Source organism: Protomyctophum bolini (genome assembly GCF_963924005.1).
Source record: "Protomyctophum bolini genome assembly, chromosome: 15".
In the NCBI taxonomy this organism is placed as follows: Eukaryota; Metazoa; Chordata; class Actinopteri; order Myctophiformes; family Myctophidae; genus Protomyctophum; species Protomyctophum bolini.
The window spans coordinates 37,901,624-37,921,452 of record NC_137876.1 but is presented as its reverse complement, the minus strand read 5'-3'; the positions used below and the strand labels follow the sequence as shown (position 1 = coordinate 37,921,452).

Sequence of the window (19,829 nt, the reverse complement as noted above, 5' to 3'; positions counted from 1 at the left end):
ATTACTTAATCAATCAATCAACCAATTAATTAATCTAATCTCTAAACAAAACAACTCTCTTTTGTATCTACTAACCTAACATATTAAACCTTTTCAGAAACTTACAATTAATGGTCATTTTCAAACTAAATGGAAGAGCAACAATTGCTCAGTCTGTACCAGCTAGTTCTATACACAATGGAATAAAGAAATACATAATTTATTGGCAAAATGTCTTGGTACATGCCTCTAAACCTATATGACTCTGAGACATCTAAAGGACCAGTTAAAACATTATCAAACTTAAAGGGACATTTCACCACTGGAAGAAACTGCAGTCAGTCAATGTTAATAGTATTTGTAGTAGATAACTGTAGCACAATTTGAAATTTGCACCCTATATATGGCCAGAAAAATAATGAAGTCTATGTGGGTTTGACTGGATTGCTGAATTCCTACAATGCCCATAATGCTTTGGAGGTGTGACTTTGTAGTCCAGGAAGGAAGTTCATGACAGGTTTTTGGTCATGAACATGGCATCATGACTAAAATCTTATATATTAATAGAGACGGCACCCTGAGGCGAAATGGACATAGTGGCCAAATTTGTTATCGCAGCTCGAGCCAGCACTGGTCCGTTGACTATCATTGCGCACGTTCACGTTATGGGGCAATGACACGTGAACGCTGTTTCATACATGAATGTGTGCAATGATAGTCAACGGCCAGCACGTTCACGATTTGGCCCAATCCATCCCAAAATGCACTCTCCGGAAGTAGTGAGTGAAATTGCCTCATGCACTTTTGAGCAAGTTAATGCAAGTGGATGGGAGGAGAAATCCGGTGCCGTCTAGACAAAAAAAAAAAGAAAAAACATATTACACATAAAAACCCCAGGAAAGTGTTTCTTGTGTCCTAAACATCCTTTGTCACGGTCCGCTCCTCGGACCGTGAACTTTGAGTATCTTGTCAATATCATGTCAGTATCATGTCAATATCATGGTCAGTATAATGTCAGTATCATTGACATTCATTGTATAGTATCATGTCTAGTAACATGTCAGTATCTTGTCAGCAGAATCATGTCAGTAGTATCTTGTCTAGTATCTTCTCAGTATCATAAGACTAGTAGTATCTTCTCAGTATCTAGCTCCATTAAATTGGAACCCCTATATCTATGCTGCTACGCTTTAGCCTCAGTTTAATTGTTGCCTATGTGCCTGCGTTAAGTTTATGTCGCAGTCCGCTCCTCGGACTGTGAACTTTGACTGTCCTTATTTGATATTGGACTTCTGGATCTATTTCTGTCATTTCACTGATTTCAGTATGTTTTGTATGTTTTGCTCATGTGTTCCTGACTGTTCTCTTTGGTTTTGTATTTCCTTTTGTAGTATTTGTGCCTAGTGTTCCTGCCTTGTAATTTGTCAGTGTTTCCACCTGTGTCCCCCAGCCTATCCTAATGTTGATTGTATTTTGGTTCCACCTGTGCCCTGTTATCCTGTGTGTATTTAAGTCCTGTGTTTGCATATTGTTCTTGTTGGTTCGTAGTTTCCTGTGGTGTGAGTTCCTGTATAGTTTCTGTGGTTTTGTCATGCCTTCTTTGCCCCGTTTATGGAAGAACCTCAGTTTGTTTAATAAATCCTTCTAAGTTTATTGCTCTGCCTACTGTTGCCTGCATTTGGGTCCTCTTCCGTACTCACTCATAATATCCTTAAAATATAAGCTCTGTTTGCAAAGTGGCCCTTTAAGCCAAATCAAACATTTAACCACTTAAAGTCTATTTCATACTTTCACATTTTCAACAATTACTAAAAGAACCATTTTGATATTGTTGAACATTTTGAAAATTTAAAACAACTAGAAGTTTAAAATGTTACATTTTACCCAGATAGTATTTCATGCACGAAATAGGGATGCCTATAGGGAGCCAACTGGTCTGGGATTCATCAGATTCCTAGGAGACTAGCTCTTCCTCCTGACATGTAGGACACCACAGATAGCTTTTATTTGTTTGTGTTGGACACAGTGTTTTCTGGATGCAAGAAGGCTGACATCTCGTTCAGACGACCCTTCTTTTGCCTGTTTTTGCAGGATTGACCCAGCTCATTATGCAGAAAACTTCTGCTCTTAACATTACTGGAGCGAGAGCGGTTCTAGTGGATGGAGAAGTACGTCTGAGCTGCTGTGGTGACATCTACAATACCACATCTTGGTACCATTGGGACACACTTGTTGAAAGTGGCTATAGTGTTAATCTAACTTTCACAGCCAGTGTTAATAAAACCGGAGAATACAAGTGTTGTACGCAGCCTGAAGTATGCAGTGACACAGTTGATCTGGTCATCGTTGGTAAGTATATATCTTTCTCTTTCCATCAAATAAAATATGACTGCATATAAAATTATTAATGTTGTTTAACCACTTTCAACGGCAAATATTTTCAAACATAAAAAAAGCTAAAATAGAAAGCTCACAACTTGTAGATTGACTGTTTTTGTTGCACAACACCATTGCATGACATAAAATAGGGCTTAATTGGATTTTTCTATTAAAAGGCTGTAAAATATGTCTATTCTGTTTTTCCATTGTCCATTTCCACTTCTCCCCATCCTCCAATATTCCCTCCTCCCCAGAAAAGCTCTCCCCTCTGCGGGTGGTGGCCGCTCCCAGCCATTCGATCATTGTGGAAGGTGACAGTGTCACTCTTCACTGCGATGCCTCCACCATCCCCTCGGCTGTCAACTGGTCCTGGGACAAATGGACAGACCACGGCGGCAGGGAAATGGTTGGCAGTAGTAGAGACCTGACCCTCACCCAGGCAGAGGAGAGCGCTCAATATTCCTGCCATGCTCTGAGCATCATTCAGGGGCTCCGACAGGAAGAGCAGAGCCTTAACCACACAGTCGACGTGATCTCTCTACCTACAAATGGTTTGTAGACTTCATATGACAGAAATAAACTGCATGAATTCTCACATTATTCATCATGTATAGCATAATTGATTGTATAACTTTTTTTGTGGTTTTGTTCTGCACACTTAACGAATTGAATGTTCTAATTCCTTTCTCCCTACTGAAGTTGTTGGACAATTAGGCTTAACAGCCTTCATCCTGTCATTCCTGGCATGGCTCATCATCCTCACTATTCTGCTCTGGCTGTGTTACCAGAGAGCCAATGACAGAGCAGCTCCACATGCTACCAATGCACTGCCTGAAGGCAAGCGGTTTCACCCAATTTCTTGTTTAGACAAACAATATGCTGGAATAGATGCTCTTTCATGTAAAGCAAAATGCTGTTTTATGGACCGTTAAAACTAAAAGTTCTTGTTTGTTTTCATAACTTATTCCTCCTTATTTTCAGGTATTGATGGACCTGCAGTGGTACCAAAGTAAGTTTTTGATGGAAAAAACCCTAACCCGCACGCACACACGTCACACATGTCACACTGTTGGTCGGGGGGGTAGGACCAAGGGATTTGGGATTTGTTTATAAACATTTTGGTATTTGTTTATAAACATTTGTGATTTGTTTATAAACATTTGTGATTTATTTATAAACATTTTGGGATTTGTTTATAAACATTTGGGATTTGTTTACAAACATTTGGGATTTGTTTATAAACATTTGGGATTTGTAAGTCTCATGGGGGGGGTAGGACCACTACCAGTTGACCTGTAGTAAGTCTCATGGTCGGGGGGGTAGGACCAAGGGATTTGGGATTTGTTTATAAACATTTTGGTATTTGTTTATAAACATTTGTGATTTGTTTATAAACATTTGTGATTTGTTTATAAACATTTTGGGATTTGTTTATAAACATTTGGGATTTGTTTATAAACATTTGGGATTTGTTTACAAACATTTGGGATTTGTTTATAAACATTTGGGATTTGTAAGTCTCATGGGGGGGGTAGGACCACTACCAGTTTACCTGTAGTAAGTCTCATGGTCGGGGGGGGTAGGACCAAGGGATTTGGGATTTGTTTATAAACATTTTGGTATTTGTTTATAAACATTTGTGATTTGTTTATAAACATTTGTGATTTGTTTATAAACATTTGTGATTTGTTTATAACCATTTTGGGCTCTGTATAATATGTTGCCTAGGGCCTCAAAAGGCCTAGAACCGGCACTGGTCACACACACACTCACGGCACGCACACACGCATGCACGCACACACACACACACACACACACACACACACACACACACACACACACACACACACACACACACATTATCGCTCTCTCACGATGCAATGAACTATACATCTTTATTAACATGATCATGTCTGTTCTGTTCTGGTTCTTTTTTCCACTAGGAGGGACGTGCCACACAGCGGAGATGAAGGAGAGGTGTACATGAACTATACAAGCACCAACAAAAGCTACTCAGACCTGGATACCACCTACATGACTGCGGATGACTATGTGTGTTAGGGCCGATTCATACTCCTATTTTACCGCTGTTTCAGCGCTGTAGTACCGAAATGATTTCGGCTCGTCAGAAATTTTCAGTAGCACCGAAGAGTCGACTTTAGGACGGTACCCGCCCCCCCAAACCTAAAATGACGTCACATTGTAGGCTCTACAGAGCCGAACTAGCCTGGGCACCATTTCATTTCGGTATATGATCCGGGCTGGAGCCGGATGATATGCAGCATATCACACACATTCATCAGTCATTAGTCATTTCATGTCGCGGTGCTTGACTAAGGGCCGATTCATACTCCTATTTTAGAGCTGAATAAAAGTCGGTTCGGCACTGTAGAGCCTACAATGTGACGTCATTTGAGGTTCGGGGGGACGGGTACCATCCTAAAGTCGGCTCTTCTTCGGTGCTACTGAAAATTTCTGACGGGTACCATCCTAAAGTCGGCTCTTCTTCGGTGCTACTGAATGCCATACCATTGCCTACAACATGACGTAAGCATATCATATGCTTACGTCATGTTGTAGGCAATGGTATGGCAATGGTTTGGTACAACAAACAGGAAGCTGTTTGTTGCTTCCTGTTTGATTAAAAGCAATAAAAGCTCTCGTAAGCGAGAGCTTTTATTGAGAGGGAAAAGGAAGTTGTCGCCGCCTGTTCATCCTGTCTGGCGACTACAAAACAATACTACAACATGACGTAACCACATCATCCGGCCCCAGCCCGGATCATACGGACTTTTGAAACAGAGACCAGGCTTTCCTCCGAGGTGGTGGAAAGCCTGGTGAGGCGAGGTTAGAGCCGAACCGACTTTTATTCGGCTCTAAAGCTGTTTCGGCGCTGTAGTGCCGAAATGATTTCGGCTCGTCAGAAATTTTCAGTAGCACCGAAGAAGAGCCGACTTTAGGATGGTACCCGTCCCCCCGAACCTCAAATGACGTCACATTGTAGGCTCTACAGTGCCGAACCGACTTTTATTCAGCTCTAAAATAGGAGTATGAATCGGCCCTTAGTCAAGCACCGCGACATGAAATGACTAATGACTGATGAATGTGTGTCAAGTCGTAAACACAACTGTCCTAAAGAGATGTGAAAATTATACTGTTGTTAAGGTGATTTTGTGCGGGTATCATGCAGAAACAGATCAGAGGAATGGGGCAAATTAAGCACATTTGACTTTAATAGAGTAACTAATATACTAAGACATTGTCCCTCTACCAAATGTTAGATTATATGATTGATTTCGAGATATGAGATGAGATATACTTTATTAATCCCTGAGGGGAAATTGAATCAACTGGAACAGAAAAACAATATGCAATTTCAATGTCAATATGATTTGGGAGCATTTAAACAATAAAGCAAAAACAAATAAAAGCGCAGTAAAGTAAGCATGCCCTGCATGAAGATGACGCTTGAGGGCTCAAAAACTGTATATTGTATTGGCAAAATACACGGGAGAAAATATATTTGGAATGGAAAATATATATTTTCCTTCTGCGTGGGAAAACTTGTTAATCGTAACAATAAAAGACAAAAGAATAAGGCATATTATGTGAGGTTTTTTCTCTCTCTTAATAAGGACTCTTAAGATGGAACATTTCGATTTTGAGAACTATAGAGCAATGTTGCAATACAGTGGAAATATGGCCTAAGATTGTAACTTCTGTTTCTTTGCTTCACAATACCAGTCCAAACATGACGTATATCAATATATAGAATATACTATTCTTAGGGACACTGGGGCTTTTGATTCCTTCATTCAAGCTGGTGTTCTTCCGTTAAACCATGATTCTGACACTGATGACAAGGTGCCTGTCCGGGGCATAGACATGAATCGGTTTTCTACAAGTATAGGTTACTTTATTATTAAAAAAATACTCAGTTTGGGAAAAGCTATGGTTAAGTTTACTATGGGTTTGGTCTGTTCTGGTCAGGGTAAGTGTCCGACATAGGGTGTTTAGCAGCCAATTAGTTTGTTGAAATTGAGTATAGGCTACCACTTGAGGACCTACAACCAGAGCCTGACAAACAAAAGTCGGTCTAAAGCCAAATTCATCGTAACACTCCACATGTATTTGTATTGGTAAATATTCAGTGGTCTTCATTATAACACTCGATCCGCATGTATTTGTATTGGTAAATACTCTGTGGTCTTCAAGAAGTGGCCAAATATAGAAGAAGAGAAGTAAATTGTCGTATTATAATGAATATTATATTTCCATAATTTAAAATTTGTCTTTTTTTTGTTCATAATTTTAATTTTAATTTAAAAACAAAATCAACATCTCTAGCCCTCTACGTCCAGAGGCTCATTTGAGCGCCTCTCACTCTGGTGTCTGCTCGCCATGCTAATCTGAGTGATGGCCGTGTGTGAGCAAGACTCTCTTTTTTTGACTCTCCTGAAGTGGGCCACAATGAACTTTCTGAACTTCCTTGTGGCAAAACAATAAACTACAGGATCCAGAATGCAGTTGAGCCCCATAAGTAGCAGGGTGATCTGATGGGCATCATTGAGAGCCTGGCGAGTCTGCAGGTCCCAGGACGTGCTGCCCCAGCCTTCCCTGATCTCCAGAACTGCCAGTGTCCAGGGGCCTTGAATTATATGATGAGGCAGGAAGCACACGACAAACACTCCCACAACTGCTCCCAACATCTGGAGAGCCCTGCCTTTCACTCCCCTGGTGGCAGAGGATGCAGTACTCTGAGTACTGTGTTGTCGCATTATAGGGGATTTTGTCAGCAAGGCGCGGGCAATAAGGAGGTTACAAACCACTACGAGGAGAAAGACCACAAAGAACATGCCAATGATGGCAAAATGTGTGGCTGCCACAACCCGTTTCTCCCCATCACTTTCCCCATGGTATCCCTCAAAACATCGTGACACGTTCCTCTCATCTACATTGACCCCCGGTGACAACAGGAAGGGAATGGCCATCGATAAAGTTGCCACCCAAATAGTGATGGTAACGGCAACACCACGGCGCCAGTTGTCAGAAGCAGCTGCATCCAGAGGCCGTGTGATCGCCCAGTACCGGTTGACACTGATGGCTGCGAGGAAGAGGATGGAGCAGTAGGTGTTGATGAAGAACATCGAGCCAGTCAACCTGCACAGGAAGTCAGAGTAGACCCAGTCACCATGGCGACTGTAGTAGCCAATCCAGAATGGCAGGGCACATACGAACAGGAAATCCGCAACGGTCAAGTTGGTCATGTAGATACGGATCTCACGCATGGCTTTAGCCCCACGGAGACTGCGCAGGACAAATAGGACATAGCAGTTAGCGAAGAACCCCAAGACGAGGATGATGCCATAACCTACTGACAGGAGAATGTAACGGAAGTCGGAATCCAGGAAGGGTTCGTTGGTGGCAGCTGGGGAAACCATAGAGGAATTTTCTGTTGTACCAAGGGACACCGATGTCTCCAAACTCTCCATTGTGGGTTCTGTAGGCATTAAGAGGACAATTTCTGTGGAAATACAATTGGCAATATATAGGTTATTATAACATAATAGACTCAATATACAGGTTATTATAACATAATAGACTCCAACCCAAAGTGAAGTGAACATGTCTTTGTCCTGGTGGTTCACCTGGTAGAGTGCATACCATATCAAGGTTCAGATGTTGCTTCAACCAGCTAAGATTGAGTCCGACCCGAGGTTCTCTTTACAATTTACAATTTAGGCATTTAGCAGACGCTCTTAATCCAGAGCGACTTACATTAAGCAAGAACAAAAGCATGGGAATACATCACATAAAAGCATTTATCATGAAACATGCATAGGCAAAGCAAAGATATAATGAGCTTGTGAGTCGTGTGAAAATGAGCATCAAACTGAGTTTTGATATTCCATACTATTGTAAGCCTGAAATTGGATTTTAAAATCAGTGGGAGGGGACTATAACTTAAAAAATATATATATATATATATATATATATATATATATATATATATATATATACACACACACACACACACACACACACACACACACACACACACACGCACGCATGCACGCACACACACATAACAACCATTGAGCGTATACTTACCAAGGGAAAACGTTGAAATCCAACTTTTGTTATTGTATTTTACGCTGCACAGAATTATGAGCACTGACTGAACAGTCTTCAGGATATGATCTGTCCAGATGTCTTCGGGTTGATAACTTGAAGAAGTTGAAGTGTTATACTGACACAACGATGCTATTACACTCAAAACCACATCCTCTGTTAATTGCATCAACAGTTGTCAACAGTGCATGAGCATGACTTTCAAAAATTGCTTGCCCAATGCCTTTAGTGGCTGGCCTGGTGGTAGTTTTATTTAGATAGTAGAGAGTGTAGCAGTGCATTTTCATCACTTGAGGGCAGCAGAAGCCAATCTCCTTTTCCACATGTGTTTTGACTATGGTTTTGACTGCATATCTGGGCTGTTTCTGGGAGGCTATCTGAAGTTAAATCATCTGGCACTGGTGATGAACAGGCAATGAAACATATTCATTATTTTAATCACAGTAAAGGCAAAAATTAAATGACAGCTATTGTGCGGTCAAAACTCATGAGTGGAGCATAAACTCATAAATGGAGCATGAGTCTTCAACAAGACACTTCAGACAACTACATCTCCCAGAGTGCATCAGCTGCAAGATGGCTGCTGGTGCTCATTTGGGTGATTGAACACCTGTTAAAGGCTGGTGGTGGTGTCTCTCACACAAAAAACAAACAAGCAAGCTGAAGGTCTACCCAGGAGCTCTACCCCAAAGACGCGAATGGTCTGTTATATTTATTCAACTGCTTATTCTACTTCTGCTTAATGCTTAATGTTACTTAATGCTTAATGTGGTTAAAATCAGGCTAATTGTGTGTTTAGTAGCTTGAACTGCTTCAGTTTGAAGTGGGGAAGGAACACATTAACTTGCTTGAGGGTTGGATTTAATTTATGTTTAAAAGTATCTCTTTACAAAATAAGACCAAGTTAGAAATGTTAAAATGATTTAAGAATTTGAAAGACTACTAAAAATGTGGACAATTCATGTTAAAGGTTTAAAATGCCTTGTTCAATTAGAGCTGCTCTACAAGCTTAAAGTTCAGCTATTTTTTTCTTCACTTATTCAAGTTAAAATGCTAGATGTTTACTTAACTTTAATAATTTATCCAAGCTTAAAGGGTAAAGTAGTTTGAAATGTTTAATTTGTTTAAAATGTTGACTTTAATGTTAATTTAAAAGACTTAATTCAGGCATTCATTGTTTAAGAATACTAATTGTTTAAAGGACATGATTATTTAAGAATACTAATTGTTTAAAGGACATGATTATTAAAGAATATTTAATGTTCAAAATCAAGAATGGTTCAAAAGAACCTGCTGTTTTGAAAGGATTATCATTTGTTGGTTGGCATTGTTGTTAATCTTTGTTTCTCCTTGTTCAAAGGTTTTCAACCTAACTGAAATGATCAGCAATGAAGCCAACAATGAGATAAAAAGTTGGAAAATAAAGAATCATTGGATTGAGTTGGACATTTGGAGTTGCGTCCTTTTGTCTTTTGGAGTGGAACAGAGTTGACTTTACAGCTATTGTCAATTACAGATGACACAAAAAGGCTTGCCTTTATTAAGAATAATTAGGGTCCCATTTTCACCAGTGCCTCACCCCTTATGGCCTTATCCCTAAACTTATTTGCCTTTTTCATTATTTTGAAAAATAAATTTGAATATTTCAAATAGCCAATCTACATTGACATGTTCTGAGCTTGTAGATCGGCTAGTTGAACAATTTTATAATGTTTTTTAAAAATAGTGAAATTGTCAAAGAAATGTATAGGGCCCTTAGAATTTACAATTTAAGAATTTAGCAAACAATCTTGAGTAAAAGAAAACATTTAAGTGCTACAAAGTAACGGGGTGTTTTCAATGGAAATGAGTGAAATTGTATACCTGACTGTGGTTCATCATAATTTATATTGGAAAAATGTTCAGTGGTCTTAAAGAAGTGGCCAAATGACAGAAGGAAATACTGAATACAGACGGAAATATTTACATTACTTTCAATATTTCAAGTCTCTCCCTCTCTGGGCCTCTACGTCCATGAGGCTCATTTGAGCGCCTCTCACTCTGGTGTCTGCTCGCCATGCTAATCGGAGTGATGGCCGTGTGTGAGTAAGACTCTCTCTATTTTTGACTCTCCTGAAGTGGGCGACAATGAACTTTCTGAACTTCCTTGTGGCAAAACAATAAACTACAGGATCCAGAATGCAGTTGAGCCCCATAAGTAGCAGGGTGATCTGATGGGCATCATTGAGAGCCTGGCGAGTCTGCAGGTCCCAGGACGTGCTGCCCCAGCCTTCCCTGATCTCCAGAACTGCCAGTGTCCAGGGGCCTTGAATTATATGATGAGGCAGGAAGCACACGACAAACACTCCCACAACTGCTCCCAACATCTGGAGAGCCCTGCCTTTCACTCCTTTGGGCTTAATGCCAGAGGATGCAAAGCTGTGTTCTTGCTTAATAGGGGATTTTGTCAGCAAGGCGCGGGCAATAAGGAGGTTACAAACCACTACGAGGAGAAAGACCACAAAGAACATGCCAATGATGGCAAAATGTGTGGCTGCCACAACCCGTTTCTCCCCATCACTTTCCCCATGGTATCCCTCAAAACATCGTGACACGTTCCTCTCATCTACATTGACCCCCGGTGACAGGAAGGGAATGGCCATCGATAAAGTTGCCACCCAAATAGTGATGGTAACGGCAACACCACGGCGCCAGTTGTCAGAAGCAGCTGCATCCAGAGGCCGTGTGATCGCCCAGTACCGGTTGACACTGATGGCTGCGAGGAAGAGGATGGAGCAGTAGGTGTTGATGAAGAACATCGAGCCAGTCAACCTGCACAGGAAGTCAGAGTAGACCCAGTAGTAGTAGCCAATCCAGAATGGCAGGGCACATACGAACAGGAAATCCGCAACGGTCAAGTTGGTCATGTAGATACGGATCTCACGCATGGCTTTAGCCCCACGGAGACTGCGCAGGACAAATAGGACATAGCAGTTAGCGAAGAACCCCAAGACGAGGATGATGCCATAACCTACTGACAGGAGAATGTAACGGAAGTCGGAATCCAGGAAGGGTTCGTTGGTGGCAGCTGGGGAAACCATAGAGGAATTTTCTGTTGTACCAAGGGACACCGATGTCTCCAAACTCTCCATTGTGGGTTCTGTAGGCAGGTGTTCCATTAAGAGGACAATTTCTGTGGAAATACAATTGGCAATATATAGGTTATTATAACATAATAGACTCAATATACAGGTTATTATAACATAATAGACTCCAACCCGAAGTGAAGATGTCTTTGTCCTGGTGGTTCACCTGGTAGAGTGCATACCATATCAAGGTTCAGATGTTGCTTCAACCTGCAGCTAAGATTGAGTCCGACCCAAGGTTCCTTTTTTCCCAGCAAAGATATGAATGAGCTTGTGAAAATGAGCATCAAACTGAGTTTGGAACGGTCATAAATCATAAATCCAGAACAATGTGTGATTGCTGGGGTGGTGGCATGTGAACAGCAATTTCTAGAAGGGCAGCTGCAGCAGCATGAGACAACACAGCAAACATGCAAATGAGCAATGAATATGTCAGTCAGAAGCAGAAATTCTGACACATTAGTGTCCCTATTCTGGCCAGGCAAACATTCAGCAAAAATAGACTACCAGTATGTACAAGCTCACAAGCTTGTACAGATCAGCTATTGTTGTCTCCATGCCGTGCTGTGACTTTTTCAGTTTTGTATGTGTTTATGGAGTTAACGTTACTCTAATAGACCCCCAGGTGTGTGGTTAGAATATTGAAATATGTCTTCCCTGCCCTTTGTATTTTTGGTTTCTTCCTGCTATAGCCTTTGAGTCAAGCACCCCTTGTCATTATGCACTTTATGCTCCTCTCTTCTCTCTATCCTTAACTGTAATGATGAGCCTGCAAGTTTTTCAACCACCCTACTTGTAATGTGATGTGACAATGAAGATTGCGTGCGTGCGTGCGTGTGTGCCCCCAATGCGACGTCGACCCAAATTAGCTGACTGCTTAGTGTGAATGAACAGTGTGTGTGACCTGACGACCCCAATCATCTGCAGGGGTCAATAGGTTGTACTCTAAACACTCAGACAGACACACAGAGACACACATAGCTATTTAAAGGAGGTGTGTGCACCGCTCGGCCACGCAGTGATATAGTCTGGCCACGCGAGGCTACTGCAGCCTGCCTGTCTGTGCACGGGTGGGCAATAATATTTATAGAATGCAACTTTAATTATCATCACTGATCCTATTATTATTGCATCCCCATCTTTACAAATCATACCAGCTATTTAAAATGTTCTCAATATTAAGTTCTTTAACACTTTCTTTAACACATTCTATATGGCTGTCCACCTGGAACATAGCCAGAATACGACATGGTATCTCTTAGAGTCGAGCAGCACAGTATGGGGACACATGGACAAATGGACAGCAAATACAACAAACTTACAGAGGAGAAACGTTGAAATCCAACTTGTATGCCAAAAGTTGTATGCCAAATGTAGCTTGCTAATGCCTTTAATCTTAGTGTTTTATAAGCCAGTGGTTTTCAACATTCTTCATATCAAGGTCCATTATTTATTCTGCATTTGAGCCACAGACCACCATTTGCTGAGATTTAGCCTCTCGGACCCCGAACTCCATGTGCTGTATTGATGTGTTACCATAGGAGAGATAACAGGCAAACGTTGACCTTTTTTTTTTATCAACATTCTCTATTTGTGTAGACTTCTTGTAAATTAAGTAATACAGATGTTTAACTTTACGGATCCATTTGGTTTAATTTTACGTTCTCAACTTCTATAAGGGTACCAAATCTCCATCATTTAGCTGGGAACCTCCTGGAACCCCCTCAAGGACCCCTGTGGGTCCCCACACCCTGAGTTGAGAACAACTGGGCTAGGCTATATTGTGACAGAATGCCTTTAAAATAGGTTTACAACAGTCATACACTGTTAATTCTCGAGCGCAGCAAACCATATAAATTATAGGCCTAATTATCTTTAAAACATTCTACAACTATCTAATGATAACGTTATCATGATATCAGATAGCATGCCTAATCCCTGGCTCCAACTACTAAACAACCTTGCACATTTTAATTCAGTAAGGTTGACTTACCCAAAGCACTTGCATGCAGTTCTAAAGAGTGAAATAAGTTGTTGAGGTAAGTGCTGTGGGAGTGGGAAGACTGGGAACTAGGCGTCATAGTGAAACAAGCTGAGGTGGGTGTGGCCAGGTCTGTGAAAAAAAGTCAAAAAAAGAGACTAGGCTAAGTTTTTCCGGCTTCCACTTAACAACCCCCCCCCCCCCCCCCCCAATGCAACCTGCAACTACCAATATTTACAAGCGACATTACAGGAAAACAAGCCCAAAGTAGCTTATAATAAGCATGACAACCGTGCTGCTGTGCTGTGGGAACATAGGCGTGCGTCATTTACACTTGAGGTGTGACATCAGGAAAGTCCATGATGAGGCAACACTTCCTGCAGTGTTTCCTCCAGCCTCGGGTTGTAGCCTATACTGCTTGTCCACTCAAGTTTCACATCAATCAAATGGATCATATTTCACACTTGAGCAATCTTGTAAATCCCCTTGCTGCATGTTGTAGTAATGTATAATGCAGGCCTATGCCTACTGTGCTCTGAAGTACAGCTAGCCTGTGAAGAGATATGTTTACTCTAGGTCTATTATGGTAAGAACTATTGGCACACCTCGGGAGGTTGTATCTAGTCTCCCTGTTCTTTTAGATTGTGTCAAAGGTCATGTATCACCTAGACACAGGATCTCATCTGTAGGCCGTATTATCAGGTCACTTTATTGAGTAGAACTTTTAACCCAAAGTCCATAAGGGAATTGTCTATACAAAAATGCATTGAATAAGTATTGCCCATGGGCCATGACGTCGGAAAGGAAATTAATTTACTATAGGCACTTTTTCTTGGGTCCCAACACAACCTATACTTTTGACCTGAACGTAAGGTCAATAATTTATTCCCTGAGCAAGCAGGCAGGCTGTACGCTCTATTAGATCAATGGTAAAAGGTTTCAGAAAACGGGTTCAAATCAGGAAAGTAGTCAGGAAAGTAAAGTTACGTAGTGCAGCTTTAAGCGTGTGTGTGTGTGTGTGTGTGTGTGTGTGTGTGTGTGTGTGTGTGTGTGTGTGTGTTGCTCTCTCCATAAAATTAAATTTAAAGGAATGGCAGACCTAATAATATTATGAATGCATTTTTTGTGCAACAATGCACAATGTGTGTGTCTGTGTGTGTACTTGTAACTTTATATACAGCTCCATCTCAATTAATTAGAATATTGTGTAAAAGTTCATTTTTTCCCATACTATAATTCAAAAAGAGAAACTTAAGTATTTATAACCTTTTCTTTTTGTTTTAATCTTGATGATTATGGCGTACAGCTCATGAAAATCTAAAAATCCTATCTCGGCAAATTAGAATATTTTACGAGACCACTAAAAATATGTTTTTTTTAAACGAGGAATGTCAACCATCTGAAAAGTATATTATTGTATGCAGTCTATACTTGGTCTGGCTAATTTCTAACAAATTATTTCATCAATGTGGCGTGGCATGGAGGTGATCAGCCTGTGGCACTGACGCACTGTTGGTGTTATGGAAGCCCAGGATTGCTTTAACAGCCGGGGGAAACAAAAAAAAAACACTTACTATACTACAGTGGACCCTCTTGTAAACAAGTGTAATGCTTTATGGCAGTTTTTGTATTGAGTTGTGCTTGAAATGTACTGTAATTCTGCAAACTGTTAAATACTTCAATCAATCAAACCTTCACCCCCCTGTTGTTGGCCAAACAGTGTAGGAATGCATTTTCAACACTTGGGGGCAGCAGAGGTCAATATTTGTTTTTTTGTTAGTTTTTTTTACCTGTTAGACCCAAGCAGTCTCGCAGACAAGACGTGCTCCGTGAGCGGGCCGTGCTCCATTAGTTGCCAAAGTAATTTTGGTTTGTTCTCGTTGGGCCCTTGTATCTGTATTGAGACAGTGTTTTGTGAGGTCTTTGTCCTACCACACAAACCGTGAGGGAGGGGAAATCACCGTTTCACCATCAGTGTCCAGATTCAGATCTGTAGCTCACCACCCAGTATGCACTGGGAATCGTTGTTGGATCGTTGGGTTTGGAGACTGTGGGGCCTCACATGCACCTGGGCTCCTCGGTGAATGGGAAGGGAAGCGCTGTCCTCTTCTCCACGAGACACTCCAAGGGATGAAGATGGGAATCTGAATCACCCATCCAATCTATAAAAAACCTGACCTATAGTAGATCAGACAAGATCCAATAGCATGTGTTATTCACACACACTGGCCCCTTTTCCACTGGTTGGTTCCCAATGTTTGGTTAAGTTCTTTTTGGTTCTTAGTCCATGAGCCACTACAGCTCCAAAATTGTGACGTAAATTATGAATTGAGTTGGCAAAAGCATACCTATATTAGATTGTTATCACCATGAAACTTCCCCAATTGAGACAATTTATTGTATTACAAATGTTACATTTTCAAATATGCAAATGAGGCATTATGTAGGAGAATATGCACAATAATCGAAAATATGAAAAAGCTACTAATGTATTAATCCTATAAACAATTTAATATACCGGTAGGTCTAGTTTTTCCCACCAATTTTGGAGTTCTCATTTCTTGTAATCATGTGAAATACATTGAAAAACATTCAAAATGTTGAAAGCGCTTCTTCTTGTGCACTTCAATGTGTAACCCTGCTATCATGATTAACAGGAAGGACAGGTATACAAATATGAATCTTTATTATTTGGTACAAATAAAGAATTTTCATAAAACACAGTTTTATTACAAATTAATTTAAATACTTTGATGAGCAGCAATGACATACAACATTTTTAAGCTTCCCCTGATTGTTGCTATACAGTACAGACAGACCAGCTGGCTTGTGCTCCACTTCTATGGGCTGCAGGCTTAGAGAGGGGACTAGATGGGTGAACTCACACATTTTAACACCACACCCTACAAATGGCACCCAAGCCAACACTGCAACGTATAACCACTACAAACCAATAAGGTCAACCAGTGTACCAACAAGCCCCTCACCTCTATGGCAGCCCAACATGAAGGGGAGTGTAGGCACAGCTGGTTACCTGACCGAATTCTACTGGGGAGATGGTTTGACAAACATAAATAACAACATAAAGAAAATGTTCAAGCCAGCTGACCAGCTCTGCATTCTACTTATCACTATAAATCTATGATCTAGGACAGGCCCTAGATTCTAGGAGCATAAACCTGCTCACTCACAGTAGCCAGCCAGCTGAATTGTAACCTGTACATCTATTGCAAAAACTACAAAGGAACAGCGGTTAAACCTCAGCTGCTAACTCCACATAAACCTATAAACACAAAACACTGTTTAATCCATTGAAACCAGTTCTCAAAATACAAAGTGAAATACTAAAAGCATAACTAAAACAAACTACATTACCAGGTGGCTCTCCGGTTGCATACATGTGACTCAGTTCACAATGGCCACACCATCTCATCAACTGCAGCTGTACACTGAATGTCACCACATAAACATATAGAATGTTACACAGAAGCACAAGCAGAAATGTCATAGAATGTTAGACAGAATCACACTGTGATTCTGTCTAACTGTATAAACCGCCTTTCGATCAACTTTTCACATAAAGACATTATACTCACATCTTATCCAATTGGCAATTATATACATTGCTGGAGAGACAACACTGTCTCACAACAATGAAAATGTCTTTCTTCACAAAAATAAAAATACATGAAATGCTCCTTTAATCATCACAATGAAATGAAGTTATGCAATTTACCTCATGCACATTCAATAGCTTACAGGGTGTTTTGTACAGTAATTTTGAGGTATTTATGGCTCAAACGTGCTTAGTATCTCTCCCTGGCTAGCAACAGGTGAGAAATGCACTAACAAGTATACCTTCTACTATATCTCTCAAAATAGGCTACTCATGTACAGAAATTATAGGTTCCTTCAGTAACAAACAAAATAGAATTACAGTGTTTCAACATGTAACATGTACACAAAATTAATCGTTGGCAGGATTCATTGTGGCTAAACACCATTTAAGATAACCTACCATTGTTCCTACTACATTGTCTCACTCACCAGTCACCACTGATCAATGAATCATGAATTGGCTCAGACTGCAATATCACCTGGCTGGTCAGTGATTTGCAACGCTCGGTCTCACACTGCTCGACACAATATACAGATCAGGAGTTGTCTAACAACATTAAGAATGTGGGTGATTGGGGGGCATTTATGTAGGCCTACTATTGAAATTATTTATTTGGAATACCCCTTGAGATACAATATCTCGTTTTCGAGAGGGTCCACAAGCATACAATCAATACAAGGTAATTAACAGAAGATAAAAAGGAAAACAAAACACAAAACAACACAAAACAGGGTATTGCACTAGACAAGCAGAGTAGCAACAAGATGGAAAAGTTGTTCCGTCAGTATCACTGTCACTATAGGTCAGCATTAAGATACATTTAATTTGGTTTTCAGCATTGGAGAACTTTTGATAAAGAGAAACATTAAGTTAATCATTAACAAAACAAAAAATATACAATCATAACACAACTCAACAATCAAAAACAAAAACAAATAAAACAGATATGGTCCCCATTTTCCTCCCCACATTAGGCTACTGTGGATTATATAGGCTACTCTACCAAAATTGTAATATGTTTTACAAATGTTACATACGTATTATTATAAATACATACATTTTCAAATTAATGAAAAGGTTTAATACCTTGTATTAATGAATAGTTAATGCAAGGTATAATGCCCACAATTGGTACAGCACACTGCACCGAGTCAGATTTGTTTTGATGTAGCACATCTGACACGTGACGGCATTACCTCTTGTTGTGCATGCATCACCTGGGAAATTTTCAGTGAGAGCAGCAAAATGGACATCTTCAAAAATAGAGTACTCATGTAGGGCTCTGCCAAATTCTTCCATTAGATGATTTAGGGCTCGCCGGTGTCCTATGCCAGGGAAGGGATCTACTCTGTAGGCAATTACAATCTCTTGCGCTCTACCGGAGGTAGACTGCTCTAGGTAGGTTAGCTTGGCCTGCTCATCTGTTAGGTCAGCAATATTCCTAGTGAAGTCTTGTAGCTAGCTTGTGAACATCATGTTCGGATGCTGGCGGTGTGTGTGTGGTCCCTGGCAGTTCCGGTTGGTTACCAGTCCTAACCCAGTAGCCTGTTCGGTTTAGGGAGTCTGGCCCATAGCTGTACGCGCCCGATCTTTGATCAGCAGGTCCTCGGGTCCAGTGATCTGGAACACCTTGGTCACGTCCGAAAGGTTTCCTTGTGGGGGTATACTGTCTTTGTTTGTAGTTTCCAGTATAGTATGTTGAGTCGAGCATCATAGCCAGACTGGTTGGAACACGTTATTCCAACCAGTTCCTTTCCCCTCCATCACACGCCCCGGCTGGCCAGGGGGAGGCAGTATAGAGACCAGGATTACACACACATCTTAAATCTACTACCACAATCTCTCTAGACAAAGGCTGCTTTACAGTTGTAAGTCTCAGGGCCGTAGCGTTTACACAGCAGACCCTGTTTCGACAACCTGCAGTCTGGGAGGCCATCTGCTCGACCCGTGGTTACTTTGACGAAGGTAGGCCTAATGATCATTTTTCATTTCTTCTTTTTAGGTATAAATCACATGTACCCGTGTGAACTGAGTGGTGCAACTCCCCTCTCCCTGCGAAATTAGCCCAACATACAAAAACAGATGGACTCGCCTTAAAAGGTACTGTGAAAATGTGCTTTCACCAAACAAACAAAGGGTAGTGTCTAGTCAAGTTGATCCAGTTCTATGAAGTGGAAATGAAACGTCATATTTGGTGGACATTTGACCTAATTTCTCCTGTCATTGTCAATGGCAAATATTGTGACGTGTGGGGACAACATTTACATCATATTTGACTGACATTTGACCTAATTTAATTTGATAAAAAATCACAGTCGTGTGAAGATTTGCTCTTATCATCATACATCCTCATGATGTAAAATTGTCCATTCATTGTCAATGGGAATTTAATTTGTGTTTGTGTACAACAAAGTTTGTAAACAACTGAACATACACTAAAAGCTGGACATAGCGCCCCTCAAAAATACCATCACATTTATATTTCTTCATACTCTAATCCACACCAATTTCACATAATCCTCCCCTATTGAAGTGGAAATGCTGTTGGAATAAACAAAAAGAAAAAGAGAAAATAAATCATATTGAACTTAACCACAGTACTTGTAAAACCTTT

General features: G+C 40.6%; 3 protein-coding genes across 3 annotated transcripts in view; 1 reads left to right on the top strand and 2 right to left on the bottom strand.

Moving 5' to 3' along the window:
* Positions 1-3,290, top strand: part of LOC308329858 (uncharacterized protein) — a gene marked incomplete at its 3' end in the record, with an annotated part of 3,725 nt that extends 435 nt beyond the window's left edge. The window contains exons 2-4 of the mRNA XM_080784360.1: positions 2,071-2,328; positions 2,613-2,909; positions 3,058-3,290. Coding sequence (XP_080640486.1) covers positions 2,071-2,328; positions 2,613-2,909; positions 3,058-3,290 — 788 coding nt within the window. The remainder of the gene's footprint in view (positions 1-2,070; positions 2,329-2,612; positions 2,910-3,057) is intronic.
* Positions 3,291-6,218: 2,928 nt separating this feature from the next.
* On the bottom strand, positions 6,219-8,595 carry LOC308330080 (platelet-activating factor receptor-like). Its single transcript, XM_080784737.1, has 2 exons — positions 8,470-8,595; positions 6,219-7,882 (listed from the first exon to the last, which is right to left on the bottom strand). The coding sequence occupies exon 2, from the start codon at positions 7,866-7,868 to the stop codon at positions 6,702-6,704; it is 1,167 nt and encodes a 388-aa protein (XP_080640863.1). The 5' UTR covers positions 7,869-7,882; positions 8,470-8,595; the 3' UTR covers positions 6,219-6,701.
* Positions 8,596-10,368: 1,773 nt separating this feature from the next.
* On the bottom strand, positions 10,369-11,657 carry LOC308330079 (platelet-activating factor receptor-like). Its single transcript, XM_080784736.1, has one exon. It carries the CDS (start codon positions 11,646-11,648, stop codon positions 10,464-10,466), a length of 1,185 nt encoding a protein of 394 aa, XP_080640862.1. The 5' UTR covers positions 11,649-11,657; the 3' UTR covers positions 10,369-10,463.
* Between the last annotated feature and the right edge of the window lie 8,172 nt (positions 11,658-19,829).